Raw genomic sequence first — 22688 nt, forward strand, 5'->3', positions numbered from 1 at the left:
CAGAATTGTAGAATGTCAGATGTTTTTCTGTCCTAAAAGAAGCTTACCTGTTGTAGTGCGAGCTTTTACTGTTTTGGCTTTTTGGGGAGCCTGACAGCCAGCTACCAAATCACACATGGAGGCTTATTCTTATTTATAAATGCCCGGCCTTAGCTTGCCTTGTTTCTCACCGGTTTTTCTTAAATTATCCTGACTACCTTTGCCTCTGGACTTTTTCCTTTTCTTACTTCTGTATATCTTTCTTTCACTCTTACATCGTGGCTGGCCGGCTGGCTGGCCCCTGACATCCTCTCTCCTTGTTCTCTTGCTCCTCCTCCTTCCTCATTTCTCCTTCTGGCTCATCCCTACCACTTCCTGTCAGCTAGTTGCTAATGCAAACTCCTGACCGCAGATGAATTTTACTTAATTAGACACATCTTTGCATCATTAAACAAATATTCCAGAGCATAAACGAAAGTAACACACCTTGATCTAGTATTCTCCAACAACCTGTTGAATGTATGTTTTCCTTCCTCAGTTTGTTGTGCTACAGTGGGATCTGTACTCTTATCTAAAGTAGGAATTTTTGTTTTGTTTTTTAGTTGCACATTCTCTAGTGTCTACAAAATTGATAACTTTATTCTCTTTTCTTCATGACCAAGAATCCAGCAAGCTAAAGGTACAGAAAGTGGAGCCTTGGAACAGCGTACGTGTCACATTCAACATCCCCCGGGAAGCAGCGGAGCGGTTACGGATCCTGGCTCAGAGCAACAACCAGCAGCTTCGGGATCTGGGGATTCTCTCCGTTCAGATTGAAGGTCCTTTACTTTGCCATGTGCCCATCTGAATCAAAATACAGTAACAGTGGTATTCAGCATAGTTTCTAATGCTGCTTTGTCTGTTCTTCTGCTCTTTATGTTTGAGACTCTCAAGCGACTGCATCCTGTGCTTCATGTTGCAGTACCTTAGAATAAAGAAGCATTAAAGTATTACTGCAGCTTGGAGCATCATCCCTTTGGCTCTTTGGCCTTCAGTCTCAGACTTTAGTTTTACTTGTACCCTCCAAGTAACTGACTTTTCTATTTGAAGAATATCTAATTTTAATTGTTTTCTTTTACTGAATAACTTTATTATTTCCTTTGTTTATCTAGCAGATTAGGGTGTCCTGAACAATTTTTTGTGTTTATCACTAGAATGACCCTCTTGAATATAAAAATATGCTCAGCCTAATACATAATATCCAGCTTAAAGCTCTTGTTGCTTGCTGCTTTTCACAGAAATTTAGGCCAATTCTCTACCATTACCTCATATAGACTTTATGCTAGTTAAATTCCACCCTCCTCCCCGTCAGCTCTGTTTTCCAGTCTCCAGTTTTCATTTGGTTCTTTGAACACACAGTTCTCCCTTCTGCCACAGATCTTTGCATGCACTGTTGTCTTCTGTATATGGAGTACTGTCTCATACAATTCCTGTTCATCAAATGAATATTTGATGGCTAGTTTCTTGAGTTCTTTGTAATATTTTGGAGATCTCTTCTCTGATATGGGGTTGGTAAAGATTTTTTCACATTCTGTAGGTTGCTGTTTTGTCTTAGTGACTGTGTTCTTTGCCTTACAGAAGCTTCTCAGTTTTAGAAGGTCCCATTTATTAATTTTTGTTCTCAGTATCTGTGCTACTGATACTATATTTAGGAAGCAGTTTCCTGTGGCCATGCGTCCAAGGCTATTTCCCACTTTCTTTTCAATGAGGTTTAATGTGACTGGATTTATGTTGAGGTTTTTAATTCATTTGGATTTAAGTTTTGTGCATGGGATCTATTTGCAAATAGATTTGGATCGATTTGCATTCTTTTACATGTTGACATCCAGTTATGCCAGTACCATTTGTTGAAGATGCTTTCTTTATTCCATTGTATACTTTTAGCTTCTTTGTCAAAAATCAGGTGTCCATAGGTGTGTAGATAAATATCAGGGTCTTTAATTCAATTCCATTGATCAGCCTGTTTGTTTTTATACCAATAGCAAGCTGTTTTCATTACTGTAGCTCTATAGTAGAGCTTGATGTCAGGGATGGTGATGCCTCTGGAAGTGCCTTTATTGTACAGGATTGTTTTGGCTATTCTGGGTTTTTGTTTTTCCATATGAAGTTGAGTGTTATTCTTTCAAAGTCTGTGAGGATTTCAAGGTCTGGGATTTTGATGGGGATTGCATTGAATCTGTAGCTTGTTTTTGGTAGGATTGCCATTTTTACTATGTTGATCCTACCTATCTAAGAGCATGGGAGATCTTTTCATTTTCTGATATCTTCCACAATTTCTTTCTTCAAAGACTTAAAGTTCTTGTCATATAAGTCTTTCATTTATTTGGTTAGTGTTACCCCGAAGATATTTTATGTTATTTGTGGCTATTGTAAATGGTGATGTTTTTCTGATTTCTTTCTCAGCACCTTTATCATTTGTATACAGGAGGGATACTAATTTTTTTGAGTTGATCTTGTATCCTGCCACATTTTATTAGCTGTTGGAGTTCCCTCATCTAATTTTTGGGGTCACTTATGTAAACTATCATATCATCAGCAAATAGTGAGAGTTTGACTTCTTTTCTGATTTATATGCCCTTGCTCTCCTTTTGTTGTCTTATTGCTCTAGCCAGGACCTCAAGAACTATATTGAATAGATATGGAGAGGGTGGACAACCTTGTCTTGTTCCTGATTTAAGTGGGTCACTATGAGTTTCTCTCCATTTAGTTTGATGTTGGCTGTTGGCTTGCTGTATATTACTTTTACTATGTTTAGGCATGTTCCTTGTATCCCTGCTCTCTCCAAGACCTTTATCATGAAGGGATGTTATATTTTGTCAAAGCTTTTTCAGCATCTAATGAGATGATCATGTGGTTTGTATTTTTCAATTTGTTTATATGGTGGATTACATTGGCAGATTTTCGTATGTTGAACCATCCCTGCATCTGTAGGATGAAGCCGACTTGATCATGGTGGATGATGTTTCTGATGTGTTCTTGGATTCGATTTGCCAGTATTTTATTGAGTATTTTTGCAACTTTGTTCATGAGTGAGATTGGTCTGTAATTCTCTTTCTTAGTAATGTCTTTATGCAGTGGTATCAGGGTAATTGTAGCCTTATAAAAAGAGTTTGGCAGTGTTCCTTCTGTTTCTATTGTGTGGAACAATTTTGAAAATCTTGTAGAATTCTGAGCTGATACCATCTGATAATGTACTTTTTTTGGTTTGGAGACTTTTGATGACTGTTTTTATTTCTTTAGCAGTTATAGGTCTATTTAATTTGCTTATCTGGTCTTGATTTAATTTTGGTAAGTGATAATTATCCAGAAAGTTGTCCATTTCCTTTAAGTTTTCCAATTTTGTGGAGTACAGGTTTTCGAAATATGACCTGATGATTATCTATTTCCTCCGTGTCTGTTCTTATGTCCCCCTTTTCATTTCTGATTTTGTTAATTTAGAATTCTCTCTCTGCCTTTTGGTTAGTTTGAGTAAAGATTTGTCTGTTTTGTTGATTTTCTCGAAGAACCAACTCTTTGTCTCATTGATTCTTTGTATTGTTTTCTTTGTTTCTATTTTGTTGATTTCAGCTCTCAATTTGATTATTTCCTGCTGTCTAGTTCTCTTGTGTGAGTTTGCTTCTTTTTGTTCTCAAGTTTTCAAATGTTCTGTTAATTCACTAGTGTGGGATTTTTCCAGCTTCTTTATGTAGGCATTTAGTGCTCTGAACTTTTCCTCTTAATACTGCTTTCGTTGTATCTCATAAATTTGAGTATGTTGTGTAGTCATTTTCATGGAATTTTAGGAAGTCTAATTTTTCCCTGTATTTCTTCCTTGACCCATTGATGATTCAGGTGAGCATTGTTTAATTTCCATGTATTTGTGGGCTTTCTGGAATTAGTGTTGCTGTTGAATTCTACTTTTATGCCATGGTGATCTGATAAGATACATGAGTTTATTCCAATTTTTTTGTATTTGTTGAGGTTTGTTTTGTTACTGAGTAGGTGGTCAATCTTTGAGAAGGTTCCATGAGGTACTGAAAAGAAGGTATATTTTATGCTTGGATGGAATGTTCTATAGCTGTCTGTTAAGTCCATTTGAGTCATAACATCTGTTAGTTCCCTTATTTCTCTGTTAATTTTTTGTCTGGCAGACCTGTCCAGTGGTAAGAGTGGAATGTTGAAGTCTCCCAATTAGTATGTGGGGTTTAATGTATAATTTAAGCTTTAGAAGTGTTTCTTTTACATATGAGGGTGCCCTTGTATTAACGGCATAGATGTTCAGTATTCAGATTTCTTCTTGATGGATTTTTCTTGTGACTAATATGAAATGTCTTTCTTTGTCTCTTTTGATTGATTTTAGTTTGAAGTCTATTTTGTTTGGTATTAGGATAGCTACACCAGCTTGTTTCTTAGGTATGCCTGTGTCTTTTTATAGGTGAGTTGAGTCCATTTATATTAAGGGATATTAATGACCAGTGATTGCTATCTCTTGTTTAGTTTTCATTGTTGGTGATGTTATTCTGTGTGTTTTTCCCTTCTTTGGGATTTGTTGCTGTGAGATCAATTGTCTGTGTTTTTATTGATGTAGCAAATTTCCTTGGGTTGGAGTTTTCCTTCTAGTGCTGTGTGTAGGGCTGGGTTTGTGCCCAAGTATTGGTTAAATCTGGTTTTGTCATGGAATATCTTGGTTTGTCCAACTATGGTGATTGAAAGTTTTGTTGGGTATAGTATTCTGGGCTGGCATCGGTGGTCTCTTAGTGTCTGCATAATGCTTGATCAGGACTTTCTGGCTTTTATTGTTTCCAGGTGTTACAGAATTACACTTGAGAAGTCAGGTGTAATTCTGACAGGTCTGCCTTTATATGTTACTTGGCCTTTTTCCTTTGCAGCTCTTAATCGTCTTTCTCTATTCTGTATGTTTAGTGTTTTGATTATTTTTTTTTTGTGCCAGACTTTTTTAAATGGGTGCTGGAAACTAAATTCAGGTCCTGAGCAATCATTTTACCATCTGAGCTATTTTTCTGACCTCTTTACTTTTTGAGACAGGGTTTCTCTGTAGCTTTGGAGCCTATCCTGGAACTAGCTTTTTTTGTAGACCAGGCTGGCGTCGAACTCACAGAGATCCGCCTGCCTCTGCCTCCTGAGTGCTGGGAATTAAGATGTGGGCCAACATTACCATGCTGAGAACGTTTAAACGAGGGATGCTATTACTTGATGTTATTTCAGAACTCTTCTGCTTGGGAAGCTGAGTGAGGTAACTCACATCTATAATTCCAGCACTTAGGCTGAGGCAGGAGGATTGCTACAAATATTAGGCTACAGAGTAAGATCCTGTCCATTTTTTTTTTAAGATTTGTTTATTTATTTTGTATACAGTGTTCTGCCTGCATGTGTGCCTGCAGGCCAGAAGAGGGCACCAGATCTCATAAATGGTTGTGACTCACAATGTGGGTGCTGGGAATTGAACTCAGGACCTCTGGAAGAGCAACCAGTGCTCTTAACCTCTGAGCAATCTCTCCAGCCCCAAGATTCTGCTTTTCAAATAAAGAAATAAAGATACCTCCCACCCAAAAAAGGAAAAAAAAAATGCTTCTACTTAAATAACTTAACAATTTAGTATATTAATAGTTCCTTTCCAGTGGTGAGACCTCCAAATCCCATGTTTTCTTTGATTTTCACTCCTGATTCCTATAAACAAGTCTGAGTATTTTACAGCCTCTAATGATTGTTCCTTTATTGGTAGAATGTTGTTAGTCCCCTAGTTAAACTTTACACAGAAAGCTCGGTGACAGGACAGAGGAAAGTATCTTCTTATTAGCTTCCTGCTTTTTCGTCAGACTGGTACCAAGATCCTAAGCTATGAAAGGAGTTGGGGAATACAGTCGTTCAAATCCCCAGTGATAGGCGAGCTTATTTTAACTGTCCACAGGTGAAGTTTCTTCTATGGCATATCCTATATCAGTCAAAATCGTGGATTAAGTGCAAGAAGCACTCGGAAACTTGTTTCAGCAGCTGTTTCTCATTAGGCCTAGTAAGATTTTGGTTTCCTTAGAATCTGTTTAATTGAAACAGTCCTACTGATATTATTGCCTACTAGGTGAAACTCAAAGAGAGAAAATATTGAGCAGATTCAGCAGATAAGAACACTTGCTGCTCTTGCAGAAGCCCTGGCTTCAGTTCCTAGCACCCACATAGTGGCTCACAACCATCTATAACTTCAGTTCCGGGAATCCAATACCCCCTTTTGACTTCTTTCGGTACTGTATAAATATGGTACACATAAATGCATGTAGGCAAAAGACTCACAAACTTTTACATTTTGGTGTTTTTTTTTTAAAAAACAGGATTTCTTTGTGTAGCCCTGGCTATCCTGGAAATCACTCAATAGACCGGGCTGGCTTCAAACTCACAGAAATCTGCCTGGCCCTGCTTCCCAAGTGCTGGGATCAAAGGCGTGCACCACCACCACCACCCAGCGCTCGCTCGCTCTCTCTCTCTCTCTCTCTCTCTCCCCCTCTCCCCTCCCTCTCTCAAACGCACAGACACACACACACACTCGCATGCGCCTGTGTGCACACTAGTACAGAAGATGTAATACATTGGTACAACACATGCTTACCTTACAGAAGACCCTAGATTCAATACCCAGCATTACCCATTGAAAACCTATCACATGCTGGTCTTACCTTGTGTCATGGAGGTAGAAGAAACTTCTGTACTTGTCATTAGATGACATCTCTACCACAAACCTGTAGGGATCATTTTGTTGTTCGATGTTTTGTTTTTGAAATAGGATCTTGTATTACCATAGGCCTCCAACAGTCTTCCTCCCTCCACCTCTGGGGGGCTGGAATAAGAGGCATGTTCTACTACTCTAGGTTTGTGCAGTGCTGGGAACAGAACCTAGGGCTTTATACTTGCTAGGCAAGGACTCTGCCAACTGAGTTACCGTCTCAATACCTGGAAACCTTTTTACTTTGTGGTTATTGAAAGGAAATCTGTGCTGTTTCTCACAAGTTCGGCTGTCTCTACACTCAAATATAACAGTGATACCATACTACCCTGTCGTCTTTCCCCATTGAACTTCCTATCTTCATTGAACTTCTTATCTTCTGATTATAAACTCCCAGAAGGAAATGAAGAATTTTGAGTTTCTGACAGTTTCTTCCACTCCCTTTCCTTCCTGTCATCCTTCCCCTGCCCACACACAATTTGTGGTCCAGTTGAAAAAATCAATATCCAGTCTTTGAAGCCCTCTGACACTGAGCAGCTTCATTAATGACGTGAGAACTGATTGTGCTCTCCTTGGAACGATCTGCATAGGCTAGGATTTTAGTTTTGAATTTAGAGCCAGTGTATAATGAGCTATATAATGGGCTATATAATGAGCAGTTAGGGTCAGGGCTCTAATACTGAGCTATCCCTTTTTTGTAGTGGTAAACTTAATATTAATTCTTCAAAAACAGAAAAAAGTAATTCTTCTGTAACTGTCTTTAAGCAAGATCTGTATTTTACTCTGACTACTTACATTTTATAACTTTACTGTCATTTTCAGGGGAAGGTGCTATCAACCTGGCTTTGGGTCAGAACCGAAGCCAGGATGTGAGAATGAATGGACCCATGGCGTCTGGAAACTCGGTTAGGATGGAGGCAGGATTTCCCATGGCAAGTGGTCCAGGTGAGGCCTCCTTCTCACTTGCGTAACACTTTACCGGTTTCCTTCTTTAGGCTCTGAATTCACAGAGATCCTCCTCGCTCTGCCTCCCCAGTACAGGAATTCCGGGTATATGCCTCCACCACCAGGCATCGGCTCGATTCCTTAAGGTGTAAGTCTTGCCATCTAAATGGGGTGTATAGCATACTTACGTTTATTTCCTTAGAAAATTAAGACAGGAAATACTCTCAGGAAGGTTACAGTAACAAAGCAAGGCTAAGATCTTTACAGTATTTGGCTTAAAATCTGATAAACACTGAGTCATGGAGTAAACATTTATTAAGTACTTAATGTATGACAGGATCTATGCTAAGTATTCGAAATGGAAACAAGTAAGACATTTTCTACCCTCAAAATGTTTATAGTATAGTAGAGGATGTGACTTCCCACCTTGTACTTTCTCTGAGTCTGAGAATCTGTAAGCAGACTTCCTTTGTCTTATATGGAATCTTCATGTCTGTGGATAATGTATTTTTATGTATTTAGAATTTGAGGAAGTAGGCTGGAAGTGGTGGACATGCCTGTGCACGAGGCTAAGGTAGAATGATCGCATGTCTCAAAGGGGGAGGGAAGAATTTAAAAAGAGATACAAATAGTTTGCTTCCTTTTCTAGTCATCCTGAAATTTCTCCTTCAGAGATGAAAGTCAATACTCCATGACTCACGAGACATTAGAATTGAGTTGGTTCTTACTTTTCAAAGCTGGGAAATTGTGGGATTTGTGGAAATGAAGCGATTTGTCCCAGGTCAAGTAGCAGTGGGCTAATATTCCGATATTCTCGCTCTCAGGTCAGTGAGATGCACTTTTTGATGCACTGGTGGCTTTGAAACCTGTGAAGCTTCAGGAGTCTATTCAGATAAAACAGAAAGTCACAGCTGCGTGGTTGAAGAGTAGGAGCCTGAAACTGTATGTAGTCAGTTGCTCCATCCCTGACGATGACCATAGTATTGTTTGAAAGAGACTCAGCAGGAGGAGCTGAGGGATGGCTCAGTGGTTAAGAGCACTTGTTCTTGCAGAGGTACTGGGTTTGTTTCTCAGTAGCCACACATAGTGCTCTCAGTTGTCTGTAACCCCCGTTTCAGAGAATCTGATACTGTCTTCTGACCTCCATAGACACTAGGCACACACTTGGTGTACAGACATATACACAGACAAAACATTCATATACATAAAGTACATCTTTTTTTTTTTAATCCTGAACAGTAGAGGAACTCTCACTTATATACCGTTGTTCTGAACTATAAGCAAAAATTTGGCATAACCAGGCATAGTGGTGCGTGCCTTTAATTCCAGCACTTAAGAAGCAAAGATAGGCAGATTTCTGTGAGTTTGAGGCCAGCCTGGTCCACATAGTGGGTTTTAGGACAGCCAGGGCTATCTAGAGAGACTCTACCAAAACTGAAAAACAAAGAACTTGATATAGAATTGGAATTGGGTTTTTATACTGCCTGTATATTTTATGTTTACCTCAAGCTATTTACTGTATTTCACCGAACTATAATATATGTTTTATTTCCCTGAAATATAGTATGTATATTTCATCTTTATTTTTAAAATAAAGTAAGACCTGTAATCATTGGAGCTTATGTCTGATGATAGGTGAGCACTCTCATAAAGCAGGTACCTGTTCCTTAACTTCCTCACACATGCATAGACAAGCTCTCTGTTGTTGAACTCCATCTGTATTCACAGCCCTCACTGTTCTATACATATCTCAAAGTCTACTGTTGGACTGATGTGAAGTGTCATCCATGTACATGTCTAACCTGGTGACATGTTACCATATACATATAAGTCCCCCATACAGCTCTGAGCAAGTGTCAAGGCAGCTGGATAATAGGTGACTGGGCGGTGGTGGTGCACTCATTTAATCCCAGCGTTTGGGAGGCAGAGGCAGGTAGATCTCTGTGAGTTTGAGGCCAGCCTGGTCTACAGAGTGAGTTCCAGGACAGCTAAGACTACACAGAGAAACCCTGTCTCAAAAAACAAAAATTAAAAAGTCTTAAGTGGTACCATTGCCAATTCTAAAAGAGTGAAGGTCAGAAGTACAGTAGAAAAAGCCTAGCAACTGTACATGTCCTTAGAGTAAAGAAATAAGTAAACATGACATGAACATCAGGGAATCTGGGTTCTGATCTCAACTTCTGCCTATGGGCACTAATATTTTCTGGTCTTAGGAGACCATAAACATCTTCAGTTATATCCTGGAAACAATGTTAGAGATTCCATCAAGTCTTGAATTGTCGAAACACTTGTTAAACTCATGCCAGCATGATGATTCCAACATCTAGTATCTGGCTAGTGTTATAGTGCTGTGAGTTCATTACCACATAGAAAACCTTGAAGCAAATGGATTTAGGTTAAATTGGTATTTAATGGAAGATACTGGTTGTGATCATTTACAACACAAAGTACCAGGCTAATTAGTTAGTGATGACCTGTAGTTACCATGATATTTTAACCTCCACGTATTTCCTTAGACCAGCTATATTTTAAGATTTCTTTTCTCACCTGTCTATTGGACCTTAATGTATGCAAATGAAGTTTTATAGTAGGTTAAATTAAATAGAGAAAATCTGGGCAGTGGTGGCACACGCCTTTAATCCCAGCACTTAGGAGGCAAAGGCAGATGGATCTCTGTGAGTTTGAGGCCAGCCTGGTCTACAAGAGCTAGTTCCAGGACAGGCCCCAAAGCTACAGAGAAACCCTGTCTTTTTTTTTTTTTTTAAAGTAGAGAAATCATGCTAGAGAAAGAAACCTTACATTTCCTCTGAAGACAGTATTAAGTAGCTTTAGAATTATGTACTAGAGTGTCTTATCAATAAATCTTGGCACTACTTCTCTTAGCATTAACAATAGAAAGCAACTAAACCTAAATTTAAAGCCCTTTTTTTTTTTCATGCTCTTAGCGAATCTCAAAATTTTGGGGTATATCATAGTAATCATTTAATCAAAGGTTTTCATTCTTGGCTGGTAGGTATTTGGGGCCAATGATTCTTTTCTGTGAGTAGCTGTGTAGTACATTGAGGTATATCTATTACCATCCTGGACTTTTACCCAGGATGCTAATAGCACCACTGTGCATTTCTTTCTTCTAATTGTGCCAGCTAAAGACATCTTTGTATATGACTCAATATCTCCTGGATATTACCTACAATGAATACCACAGACCTAGTTCAAATTCCCACCAAGTACCAGAAATGCATGTGAACATGTTACTACTAAAAATATAGTCAGTATATACTGGAAATTTCCAGAAGCTCATTGTGGGCCAAGAAGATCTGTTCTTCATGTCATGAGAGTGTTCCCTTTTTTTGTTGCTGTTTGTTTGTTTGGTTTTCGGCCATATTCTCACTGTGTGTCCCTCACTAACCTGGAACTTGCTGTGCAGACAAGACTAGCCTTGAACTTGTAACTATCCTTCTGTAACTAGCCTTTGTCTTCTGAGTATTGGGCTTTCAAGTGTGTACCACCATACACCTGTTTCATGTAAGTTCCAGGACAGCAAGAGATCCATAGTAAGACCCTGTCTCAAAAAGAAGGAAAACTAAAAAAGATATAATCTGGGCATGATGGTATTTGCCTGTAATTCTGCCTACTTAGTACCTACTTAAGAAGACCTTAAGCTCAAGACCTAGGTGGAGTACATACCAAATTGAAAGCCTGTTGGAACAATTTATACTCTGTCTCAAATATAAAAAGAGTCATGCAGTACTGTTAGTACTAGAGTGCTTGTCTAGCATATGCAGAGATTTGAGGTTCGTCCCTAGCACCACACATAACAACAATAAAAGGTGGAAATCGTATAAATGAAAAAGACCACTTTGTGTAACAAAACTTCATCAAGAAAATAGCTAAATTTTTACATACCGAATAAACATCTGAATGGTATAAAAATAACACCAAGATGCCAGGTATTAGAGATTTTAACATCTGTTAGTAATTGATTAATCAAATTTATAAAAATCAATAAGAATAAAGAAAGTTTGAACGACACGATGAAAACTTATGTATAATGAGCAAGGCCTGGTGGTATACACTTTTAATTTCAGTGCTTGGGAACTTGGGAAGTAGGTGGCTCTCTGTTAATTCAGGGCCAGTCAGTCATAGCTACATATATTATCATCTAAAAAAAAAGCTTTAATATGAATGAATTTGTAATGCTAATTTTAAAGTTCATAATCTTTTCAAGCATAAATGGAGTATTTCTATGAGTTAACTATAAATGTTTTAAAAAGCAAATTTTAGTAAATATCATAGTGTACTTAAGTGATTGTAAAATAAATAAATAATACATAACAAAGTACCCCATGATTTTGAAAATTTAAAACTATATTATAGAAGAAAAAAAAGAAAAATACTATATTCTAAATGCCTTATGTTTTGAAAGGTTAATCAGATGGAAATTGAAAAGTGTTTAGATTTTAGAGTGGGGATATTATATATCTATCAAATTTTGTGAAATATGTTCATTATAGAAGTTGGAAGGAAAGCTCTCAGATATAGCAGTAAACATCAATGGAAAATTAATGATCTAATAGTTTGACTTAATAATTGAGAAGAAGGATGAGGTGTGGTACATGCCTTTAATCCTAGTCCTCAGAAGGCAAGCAGGTGGATCTCTATGAGTTTGAGGCCAGCCTGGTCTACATAGCAAGTTCTAGGCTAGCCAAGGCTATATAAGAGACCTTGTCTCACAAACATCTGTAACCCTACTTCCAGGAGAACCAGCAGATCTTCTGGTTTCCACAAACACCAGTCGTGTGTGTGATGCACATACATATACATGCAGACCAAACATTCAGAGGCAAAATTTTCAATCTAAAATTAGTTATTAAAAAAAAGTTTTTATATCTTTTAGAATTTCTTTTTTTTTAAACATGATTTATTATATATACAATATTATGTCTACATGTATTCCTGCAGGCCAGAAGAGGGCACCAGACCTCATTACAGATGGTTGTGAGCCACCATGTGGTTGCTGGGAATTGAACTCAGGACCTTTGGAAGAGAAGGCAATGCTCTTAACCTCTGAGCCATCTCTCCAGCCCATCTTTTAGAATTTCTAAACTATGTCATTGAAAATTATAAGATGAGTGTGGTGGCTCACCTGTAATCTCAGCCCTTACCGGAGCAATTACCATGAGTTGCAGACCATTCTGGTCATTAGAGTAAGCTCTCATCTCAAAAAACAAACACCACACACACACACAAATTTACCAGCTTCAGTATGTTATTCTAGGTATTTTTTTTCTTCTAGGATTAATAAGGATGACGAGCCCTGCCACTGTTATGATGCCCCAGGGTGGGAACATGTCATCTTCCATGATGGCACCAGGCCCCAGTCCAGAACTGCAGCCCAGGACTCCTCGCCCTGCTTCTCATTCAGGTAGTGTGACTTCCACTCATTGAGAATTAAAGAGAGGCTGGAACTACTTACAGATACAATTGAGATTTAGTCATTGATGTTTAATTTCTAACTACTTAGTTTCAGTGTCTCCCTTCCTTACAAATTCTACTATGAATTTCACAGCTAAACATTTCTTCTCAGATTTCCTTCTTATTTTCTTACTAGCTATGTCCCAATATTCCCAAGAAGTATGCTGTCTTAGTTAGGGTTTCTATTACTCTGAAGAGACACCATGCCCACAGCAACTCCTATAAAGGAAAGCATTTAGTTGGGGCTTGCTTACAGGTTCAAAGGTTTAGTCCTTTGTCATCATAAGAGGTAGACTTGATGCTAGAGAAGTAGCTGAGAGTTCTACATCTGAATCGGCAGGCAGCAGGAAGAAAGTAACATTGGGCCTGGCTTGAACACTTAAAACCTCAAAATCCACCCCCAGTGACACCCTTCCTCCAACAAGGCCACACCTCCTAATTGTGCCACTCCCTTTGAAAGCCTTGGGGGCCATTTTCATTCAAACCACCATAAATACCTTGACATGCTTAATTCTATAAGAAATATCATGACAAAAAAAGAGAAATATCATGACAGAATTTTGAAGGCATATGAATTTGGTAAATGTTTCATAAGTTATCATGTTGGCAGCACTAAGCTTTCTCCAGTAAAGAAGAAACTTGTCTGAAATCATTAGGTCTAGCATTTCCCAAACCTAGTTAACTATTTTATTTTGTTTTCCTTATCAGTAATTGGCCAGAATACAATTTTGAAAATCTTGTTGTCTATATTTTATGTTTAGGGTGCCTCACTACCAGTGAGCCATCAGCTATCTTTAAGGCAGGATTCATCTTTATATCTGTTGGTATGCTATTCTTAGAAGATACTCAAGAACATGGTGATATCAATGGTACCAGCAGATCTAACCCAGTGTGTTTTGATGTGGGTTGCAGTAGATTAATTATTATTCACTATCTTTAAACAGATGCAATGGATCCACTTCTCTCTGGACTCCATATACAGCAGCAGAGTCATCCCTCAGGATCTTTACCTCCAGCACATCACCCAATGCAGCCTGTTCCTGTGAACAGACAAATGAACCCAGCTAATTTTCCCCAGCTGCAGCAGCAGCAGCAGCAGCAACAGCAACAACAGCAGCAGCAGCAGCAGCAACAGCAGCAGCAACAGTTGCAGACAAGACCTCCACAGCAACATCAGCAGCAACAGCCACAGGGGATTCGTCCACAGTTTACTGCTCCAACTCAGGTGCCTGTTCCTCCAGGCTGGAACCAGCTGCCTTCGGGAGCCCTACAGCCTCCGCCAGCCCAGGGCTCTCTGGGCACAATGACTGCAAACCAAGGGTGGAAGAAGGCTCCCTTGCCTAGCCCAATGCAACAACAGCTTCAGGCAAGACCTTCCTTAGCCACGGTACAGACACCTTCTCACCCTCCCCCTCCTTATCCCTTTGGCAGCCAACAAGCCTCACAAGCCCATACAAACTTTCCTCAAATGAGCAACCCAGGCCAGTTCACAGCTCCTCAGATGAAGAGCTTGCAGGGAGGGCCCTCCAGGGTCCCAACCCCCCTGCAACAACCCCACCTCACCAACAAGTCTCCTGCTTCCTCACCCTCCTCCTTCCAGCAGGGATCCCCTGCATCCTCCCCAACGGTTAACCAAACTCAACAGCAGATGGGACCAAGGCCACCTCAAAATAACCCACTTCCCCAGGGATTTCAGCAGCCTGTCAGCTCTCCAGGTCGGAATCCTATGGTTCAACAGGGAAATGTGCCACCTAACTTCATGGTGATGCAGCAGCAGCCACCAAACCAGGGGCCACAGAGTTTACACCCAGGCCTAGGAGGTGAGGAATACTGACGCTACTTGTGTTGATAAATTTACTGGAAATTTGAGTAGAATGTCAGGTTTTAGTGTTAATGGTGGGAGTGAAATGAGGATATAATCGTTTGGTTTTGTGATATGGTGATGACACTTGATATATAACTTAGTTAACTTAATGTATTTTTGTCTTGATTACTATGTAACATCTTACTGGTTAAATATAAGCTAGCTCTCTGGATAAAAATGAAGGTAAAAGTCAAAATAGAGATGTTTGTTTTGTTTCAAATTATTTTTGCTTAATCTTGTACTAGTAAATTAAAATGTCCAGACCAAACATGTATTTTATTAATAATTTAAACTTCTCAGTTGTTGAGGATTAAGATTATACAGTTGAACAAAGATGAAAAGTACAGGATTTTATTGGGGAAAATGCCCTTCTACTTATCATTTTGATAATCCTAGTTAGTAAAATAGTAAGCATGGTATTTGTTAAGCTTGATTAAAGTATTAAAGGGGACTAAGTTCAAAAATCTTTATTTTTATAGTTTTATAATGCCAATGCCTACTCCTTAGAGAGGGAATTCCACTAGTTATACCTAAAGGAGATTTATTTATTTATTTTGTAAGGTGCCTCTTGTATGAAGAAAAAGCAATGGAACTTAATGTGTGAGAGGTAAAACGATTACAGTAAAACTTATCCATCTCCATGTTTATTATTTATTCTTATTAATCATTGATCTAGTGCACATGACTGTGCTTGGAGCTTTTCAGTAAGGCATAGAGAGTGTCAGTAAAACTCATTTAATAAGAATATCCCCCACCAAAAGACACCCATTGCCTACTCAGAAAAAAAATCCTTGCATCTTCAATGCAACATAGCAAAGGCATGCTCCCATGAATTCTGGTGAAATTAAATTGCTCATCAGTCCTTTCACTCTCTTTTAATTGATTTTGATGAAATACAGGCTCTAATATTTTAATTCTAAGACATTTTTAGAAAATGTAAGAATGTTTCTTCTTCAAACTTCACTATTCTGGGCATCTAGCCCTAGATCAGTGGAATCTGGGTAATCCCTTCTACAGATATGATTACTGACTTATTACAATGAAAGCATGTAAATGGGGGCTTGTTGCTGCTAATGGAAGGACAAATGCATATTTGTCTACAAAGAGTTTTTCAGGGCATTGAAAATTTGGCCCTACTAAGCAAATTTTAAGAGAACTTTAGGTATTGTTGCTTTCTTAGAGCAGTTGCTATGCTCACCTAGGTGGTCTGACCACATCAAGACCTGTGGTATGCACACGAGTGGATCTGAGATTCTCTTTATTGCAAACTTGTTTTCTGAAACTAGGCCTTCCAAAAGGATGTAAGCTTGAGTAAGATTACATTAGAGCATAATTTTTGGTACCATAGCTATCAGAATCACAGCAGATCTTACAAGAGAAAGGCATAAGTTTAATACAGCCTCACTTTGAAGCTCCTGTGAACTCGTCTCTTCCAAAGAGATAAGCACAACACTGGTGGGGGAGGGAGATTTTTCTGCAAAGATTATCATCCATTTTCCTCAAAGAGGGGGAAAAAATCACCCATCTATCCTTAATCAGGACCCAACTCTTTCTTTTATAGTATTTCATATCAGTTTGTTTGAACATGAGAGAATTTAGCATATTCCTTTGGTGCCTGTGTTATATAAATGTTGGGAGTCCATAGTATTACAGAGAAGTGAGCCCTCAAACCTTGCTATGGTATGGCCTTAGATCACCTGTAGAGAGCAGGTTGCCATCATTTCCTTGGCATGTTCTAAGTGTAAATTTTTTAGTATTTCTTTTTCATTTTGACAGTGCTCATGTAAGGGATTGTATTGATTTTTTTAACCATCTTTCCCAACCTTATTATTAAAGATCCTACCAGTGTGACAGAAAGAGCTAAGCCAGTGGAAACTTCATGCAGCTCATCCTTCCTTATTCATTCCATATCTCAACAAGAGTATAAATTTGCTAGGTAACTTGCCTTACTCATTGTTTTCTATTAAGGAATGCCTAAACGCCTCCCACCTGGCTTCTCAGCAGGACAGGCCAATCCGAACTTTATGCAAGGTCAGGTGCCTTCCACCACAGCAACCACCCCTGGGAATTCAGGAGCCCATCAACTGCAAGCAAATCAAAATGTCCAGCATGCAGGTGTGTGTACTTTGATTTAATTAGTTATGTTTATTGCGCATTGATGATGTGCTAAATACCTTGATAGACCATAGAGGTATACAAATGAACAAGTTCTTTAATTTTTCACATATAGATAATCCTTAGGAAATATGGAAAATAAGTTATTTTTTTCAAGAACCAGGAAACACCTTAGGAACGGAAGTAAAACTTCAGTTAGAGTAGGAGTCATACACATGCATGAACACATATGCACATATGCACACTTTTCTGTAGCACGAGTAATAAAAACCCAGAGACAGATACTGGGGTTCAAGCTGAAGATCAGAAAAGCAAAACAGCCAGCCTCTAGAAAAGTCCTACCTCTACCAAGGCTGGACAACTGCAGATTGAGCACAGAGCCTTGGTTGTTGTTTTTTTTTTTTTTTTGTCCTTTCTGTAAAGAGCTAAATAGTAAATAGCTTAGGTCATTCAGCCTGTATTGTAGTTATTCAACTCTACTTAGTGAGGACAAGTGTTCCAAATCCTTGCCTGTTTTCAAAACAATTATAGACCTGATTTGCTGACCCCTAGATTAGAACTTGCTCAGGTAAAAGATATTTCTGGGAAAGGAAAACATAAATTCACAGTTATATGGGTATTTGGCATGTTTGAATATCTACAACTTTTTTGTTGTTGTTGTTGTTGTTGGTGGTGGTGGTGGTGGTGGTGGTGGTGGTGGTGGTAGTGGTGGTGGTTTTGTTTTGAGATAGGGTTTCTCTATCGCTTTGGAGCCTGTCCTGGAACTAGCTTTTGTAGACCAGGCTGGTCTCAAATTCACAGAGATCCGCCTGCCTCTGCCTCCCGAGTGCTGGGATTAAAGGCATCCACCACCACCGCCCAGTGAATATCTACAACTTTTAAAATCTCTGGATAGTACATATTCTCTTCATTTATGCTGAATATCTGAATTCTGGTATGCATTATGGCACTTTTCCAATTCAGTTAATACTAAAAGTATAGTGTATCTAAGAAAGTTTGGAGAGGGCTGGAGAGATGGCTCAGAGGTTAAGAGCAGTGATTGTCCTTCCAGCAGTCCTGAGTTCAATTCCCAGCAACCACATGGTGGCTCACAACCATCTGTAATGAGGTCTGGTGCCCTCTTCTGGCCTGCAGGCATACACACAGATAGAATATTGCATACAAAATTAATAAATAAGTAAATAAATAATAAAAAAGAATGAGGGACTAGAGTGATGACTCCATGTTTACAAAGGTTTTCTACTCTTCCAGAGAACCTCCACTTAGTTCTCAGTCTGTGTTCATTGTTCACACCTCCTATACTTATGGCTCCAAGAGCTCTGGCACCCACCTCTCACTCCATGGGTACCCATACACATGTGGCTTGCATTCACACAAATACATATACATAAATAAGAAATTTTAAAAAATTAAAAAGTATGAGTCTTGGCATGGTGGCACATGCCTTTGATCTTAATACTCATGAAGCAGAAGTGGGAGGATCTCTTGAGTTCAAGGCCAGCCTATCCCAATATAGGAAAAATTTTTGACTTAATAATTAAAAAGCTCATACTGTCTCTTGAAGGATGAGCGAAGAATAGGACAAACTATTTGATTTTTTTCCTATCTTCTAATATAAAACTGCATTTCTGAGTTATGTGAGTTAATGTTTTATAGGAGGTTTAGAAATGTATCAAATTCATAATTCTTGTGACTAAAGAGATAGCTCAATGGTTAAGAGCACTGGGTTCTCTTCCAGAGAACTGGGGTTGCTTCCCAGCATTTGCATGGTAGCTCACTACAATTTCAGGGAATCTGAATCCCTCTTCTGGCCTCCAAGGCACCAAGCATAAATGTAGTGTATAAATATATATATATATAGTCAAAACACCCTGTACACATAAAATAAAAATGACTTTTTTAACTTATAATTTTTCCCACCCTGGCACAACTGTTTATCTTTTTAAATGAAGACTTCCATATATACCTACCATTTTGTTTTCTCCATTTAGTCTTTCTAAAGCAGCATCCTCTTGTTTGTCATTCTAGTCTGTTACCCTGTTTTATTTTTATGTTAACTTTTGTTATTTACTGGAAAATTATCTTTTTATATTTTGTCTCTTGCCAGCTATGCTCTAAAGGAGTAAAGGTCTTACCTATCCTGTTTACTGATACTAAATCAGCACTGAAAGTACCCATATTTATTGCCTATTCAATAAATAATTGTTGCTTCGATGACTGTATACTTGTCTATGCAATGTACATGGCATATACAATGGTCATGGAGTTCAAGTTTGAATTTATGAAGCTGGTTCAGAAAGCCTTCCTGAAATTCAGAAATACTTGTGATAGTGTGACTGGACTAGCTTTGTAACTTCCTTAGATTGACACTTTATAGTGCCTATTTAAAGTAAAATAAATAAACAAACATAAATACATAGAATGACAGAGATAGAACATGATTTGTTTGGTAAAGAACTTGCTGTAGAAACTTGAGAACCACAGTTTGGGTCCCAAGAACCCACATAAAAGCTGAGTGAGTGTGGCAGCTATATATAGCTGCCGTGCACATATACAAACACACATCAAAATGACAGGGATAAAATAAACTGCATGAGCTCAATTGATGTATAACTCAGTAGTAAAGTTATTGCCGAGCATGTAAGAGGCCTTAGGTTCATTGTTTTTATTTTTGATGTTTTGAGATAGGATCTCACTATGTAGCCTAGGCTCACCTTGAATTCATGACAGTTTTCTGGCCTCAGCTCCCCAGGTGCTAGGATTCCAAGCGTGAGCCACTATGCTCAGCTGAGAATTTTTTTAAGCCAAACATAATAGTACACATAAACACAGGTTGGATCACATTGTTTCAGATCAGCCTGCTGTTTAATGAGGCCCTGTCTCAGCAGAACAAGCAGTAAGCTTGAGGGTGACTCAGGTGAGGTAGATTGGGAAGGTAGCTCTCATAGAATGCATGCTAGGTATATGGGCGGCCCTGGGTTCAGTCTCCAGCACCACAGTAAGATGTGGGGATAAAGTAGGTAGCTATAGGAAAATCCCAAGGGCCTAACTACAAACAATGTAACAGACCAAGACAGTACCTTTGGTTTAAAGAGAACTTAGAACATGTCCCTTGTGGTCCACTAGGGACTGCCGCAGAGTAGGGTAACTAAACTCTTAGCATCCTCCAGATCAGAAATTTTGTCATTTTTAGGTCACTTCAGTTGAAGAACCCTCTTCTTAGGAAATATTGTATATTGTCTTCTTCAAAGTGCAGCATCCAGATTTCATATACATAGGATTGAAAAGCATGATTACTTTTTCAAGAAGCGTTTTTAAAATGTCTTTTACAGTATTCCATCTTTTTCTAGGGGACACTGGTACATTCTTTGTTTCCTCATTTACTCACAGTCGAGCTCATTTTCTAGCTCATGATGGTTTGTTCATTTTATTCACAATCGATAGTTAAAAGCCTTGTTATAACAGTGCTAATTCTTAATTTAATCCTAAAGTGAGCTTTATTTTCTAATGTTATGTTTGAGTTACTATATAAGAGTAAAGATAATGTTCCTCCTGCTGTATGATCATGGAAAATATAAACAGTTACCCCATCCTGTATCACACCTCTAGAGTCTAAAATACTCACAGAAAGTGTGTCAAGCACAGTACATTTATGTTGGTTATTAGATACATGGATGATGGGTGTCTTACTAAGTAAGGTGATTTGGTAATATCTTAATCATGATAATTTTTCGTTCTTTGTTTTTGTTTAAGGTGGTCAAGGAGCTGGTCCTCCTCAAAACCAAATGCAGGTGTCTCATGGGCCACCAAATATGATGCAACCCAGCCTCATGGGAATTCATGGCAACATAAACAACCAGCCTGCTGGTAACTCTGGGGTTCCTCAGGTGACCCTGGGCAACATGCAAGGCCAGCCTCAGCAGGGCCCACCATCTCAGCTGATGGGCATGCACCAACAGATTGTACCCTCTCAGGGCCAAATGGTCCAGCAACAAGGAACTTTGAACCCTCAAAACCCTATGATCCTTTCAAGGGCCCAGCTTATGCCACAGGGCCAGATGATGGTGAACCCTCAGAACCAGAATCTTGGGCCTTCACCCCAAAGGATGACCCCACCCAAGCAGATGCTTCCCCAGCAGGGCCAACAAATGATGGCACCACATAACCAGATGATGGGGCCTCAGGGGCAAGTTTTGCTCCAGCAGAACCCAATGATAGAACAAATAATGACCAATCAGATGCAGGGGAATAAGCAGCAATTTAACACTCAGAACCAATCCAATGTCATGCCGGGACCAGCACAGATAATGAGGGGACCAACTCCGAACATGCAAGGAAACATGGTGCAATTTACAGGACAGATGTCAGGACAGATGCTGCCTCAGCAAGGGCCTGTAAACAGTAGTCCACCTCAAGTTATGGGAATTCAGGGGCAGGTTCTGCGGCCACCAGGGCCCAGCCCACACATGGCCCAGCAGCATGGTGACCCTGCTACTACAGCAAATAATGATGTCAACTTGTCTCAGATGATGCCTGATGTTAGCATGCAACAAACCAACATGGTCCCCCAACACGTGCAGACCATGCAGGGAAACAGTGCTTCGGGAAACCACTTCTCAGGCCATGGAATGTCTTTCAATACACCATTCAGTGGTGCACCCAATGGAAATCAGATGTCTTGTGGTCAAAATCCAGGCTTCCCAGTAAATAAGGATGTAACATTAACAAGCCCATTGTTGGTCAACTTATTGCAAAGTGACATTTCTGCAGGCCATTTTGGTGTAAACAATAAACAAAATAATACCAATGCAAATAAACCGAAGAAGAAGAAACCACCTCGGAAGAAGAAAACTTGTCAGCAAGATCTAAAGTAGGTTATGATCAGTTAACCTCAAATATTGCTCATTTGTTTTTGTGTAGATATTTGTTGATAGAAGTTTTTAATCATACTTAAAATTAGGGCTGGTGATGTGGCTCAGTAGAATGCCTCTCTACCATGCACAAGGTCTGGACATAAACCAGTTGTGGCAGTAGACTCCTGTAACCCTAACAGGGTATGGTGGCAATAGAATCAAGAGTTCATCCTGTAAAAATTTGAAGCCAGCCTGAGCTACATGAAACCCTTTCTCTAAATTCTGGAGAGTACAGTAAGATTGTCTAGCAATTATTAGCTCATAGTCTACCAGTATTCATCTGTACTCTTTTCCATTTTCTCTTTGTTTTGTAAATATGTAAATTTGCTTTGTAAATATGTCAGTGCCATTCTAAATGATACGGTTCTTTTATATAATCACAAAATAACATTAGTGTGCCTAAAATAATTTTTTTGTTGATTTGGGTTTTTTTGTTTGTTTGTTTTGTTTTTTTTATTTTGAGACAGGGTTTCTCTGTTGTAGCTCTGGCTGTCCGGAACTCAATCTGTAGACCAGACTGGGGTCAAACTCAAAGACCCTACTACTTCTGCCTCCTGAGTGCTGGGATTAAAGGTGTACGCTACCACCACCCGAAAATTGTTTCTTAATAGTTTTCCAATAGTGTTCACATTTTTCTGTTTATTTT

At 39.0% G+C, this 22688-nt stretch overlaps 1 protein-coding gene across 7 annotated transcripts in view; it reads left to right on the top strand.

Annotated features, from left to right (window-relative positions):
- The window catches only part of Ncoa6 (nuclear receptor coactivator 6), an 88613-nt gene that overhangs the window by 37797 nt on the left and 28128 nt on the right, over nt 1-22688 (top strand). For 5 of the 7 annotated variants that reach the window (XM_087911085.1, XM_087911084.1, XM_085697171.2 and 2 more), the window contains 6 exons: nt 642-797; nt 7553-7675; nt 12972-13100; nt 14095-14970; nt 16983-17129; nt 20883-21999. In XM_087911085.1, coding sequence (XP_087767211.1) covers nt 642-797; nt 7553-7675; nt 12972-13100; nt 14095-14970; nt 16983-17129; nt 20883-21999 — 2548 coding nt within the window. The remainder of the gene's footprint in view (nt 1-641; nt 798-7552; nt 7676-12971; nt 13101-14094; nt 14971-16982; nt 17130-20882; nt 22000-22688) is intronic. The other 2 variants (XM_085697173.2, XM_085697174.2) reach the window with 2 other exon arrangements.

The sequence above is a fragment of the Myodes glareolus genome, chromosome 10, assembly GCF_982192425.1.
Source record: "Myodes glareolus chromosome 10, mMyoGla1.1, whole genome shotgun sequence".
Taxonomy (NCBI): domain Eukaryota; kingdom Metazoa; phylum Chordata; class Mammalia; order Rodentia; family Cricetidae; genus Myodes; species Myodes glareolus.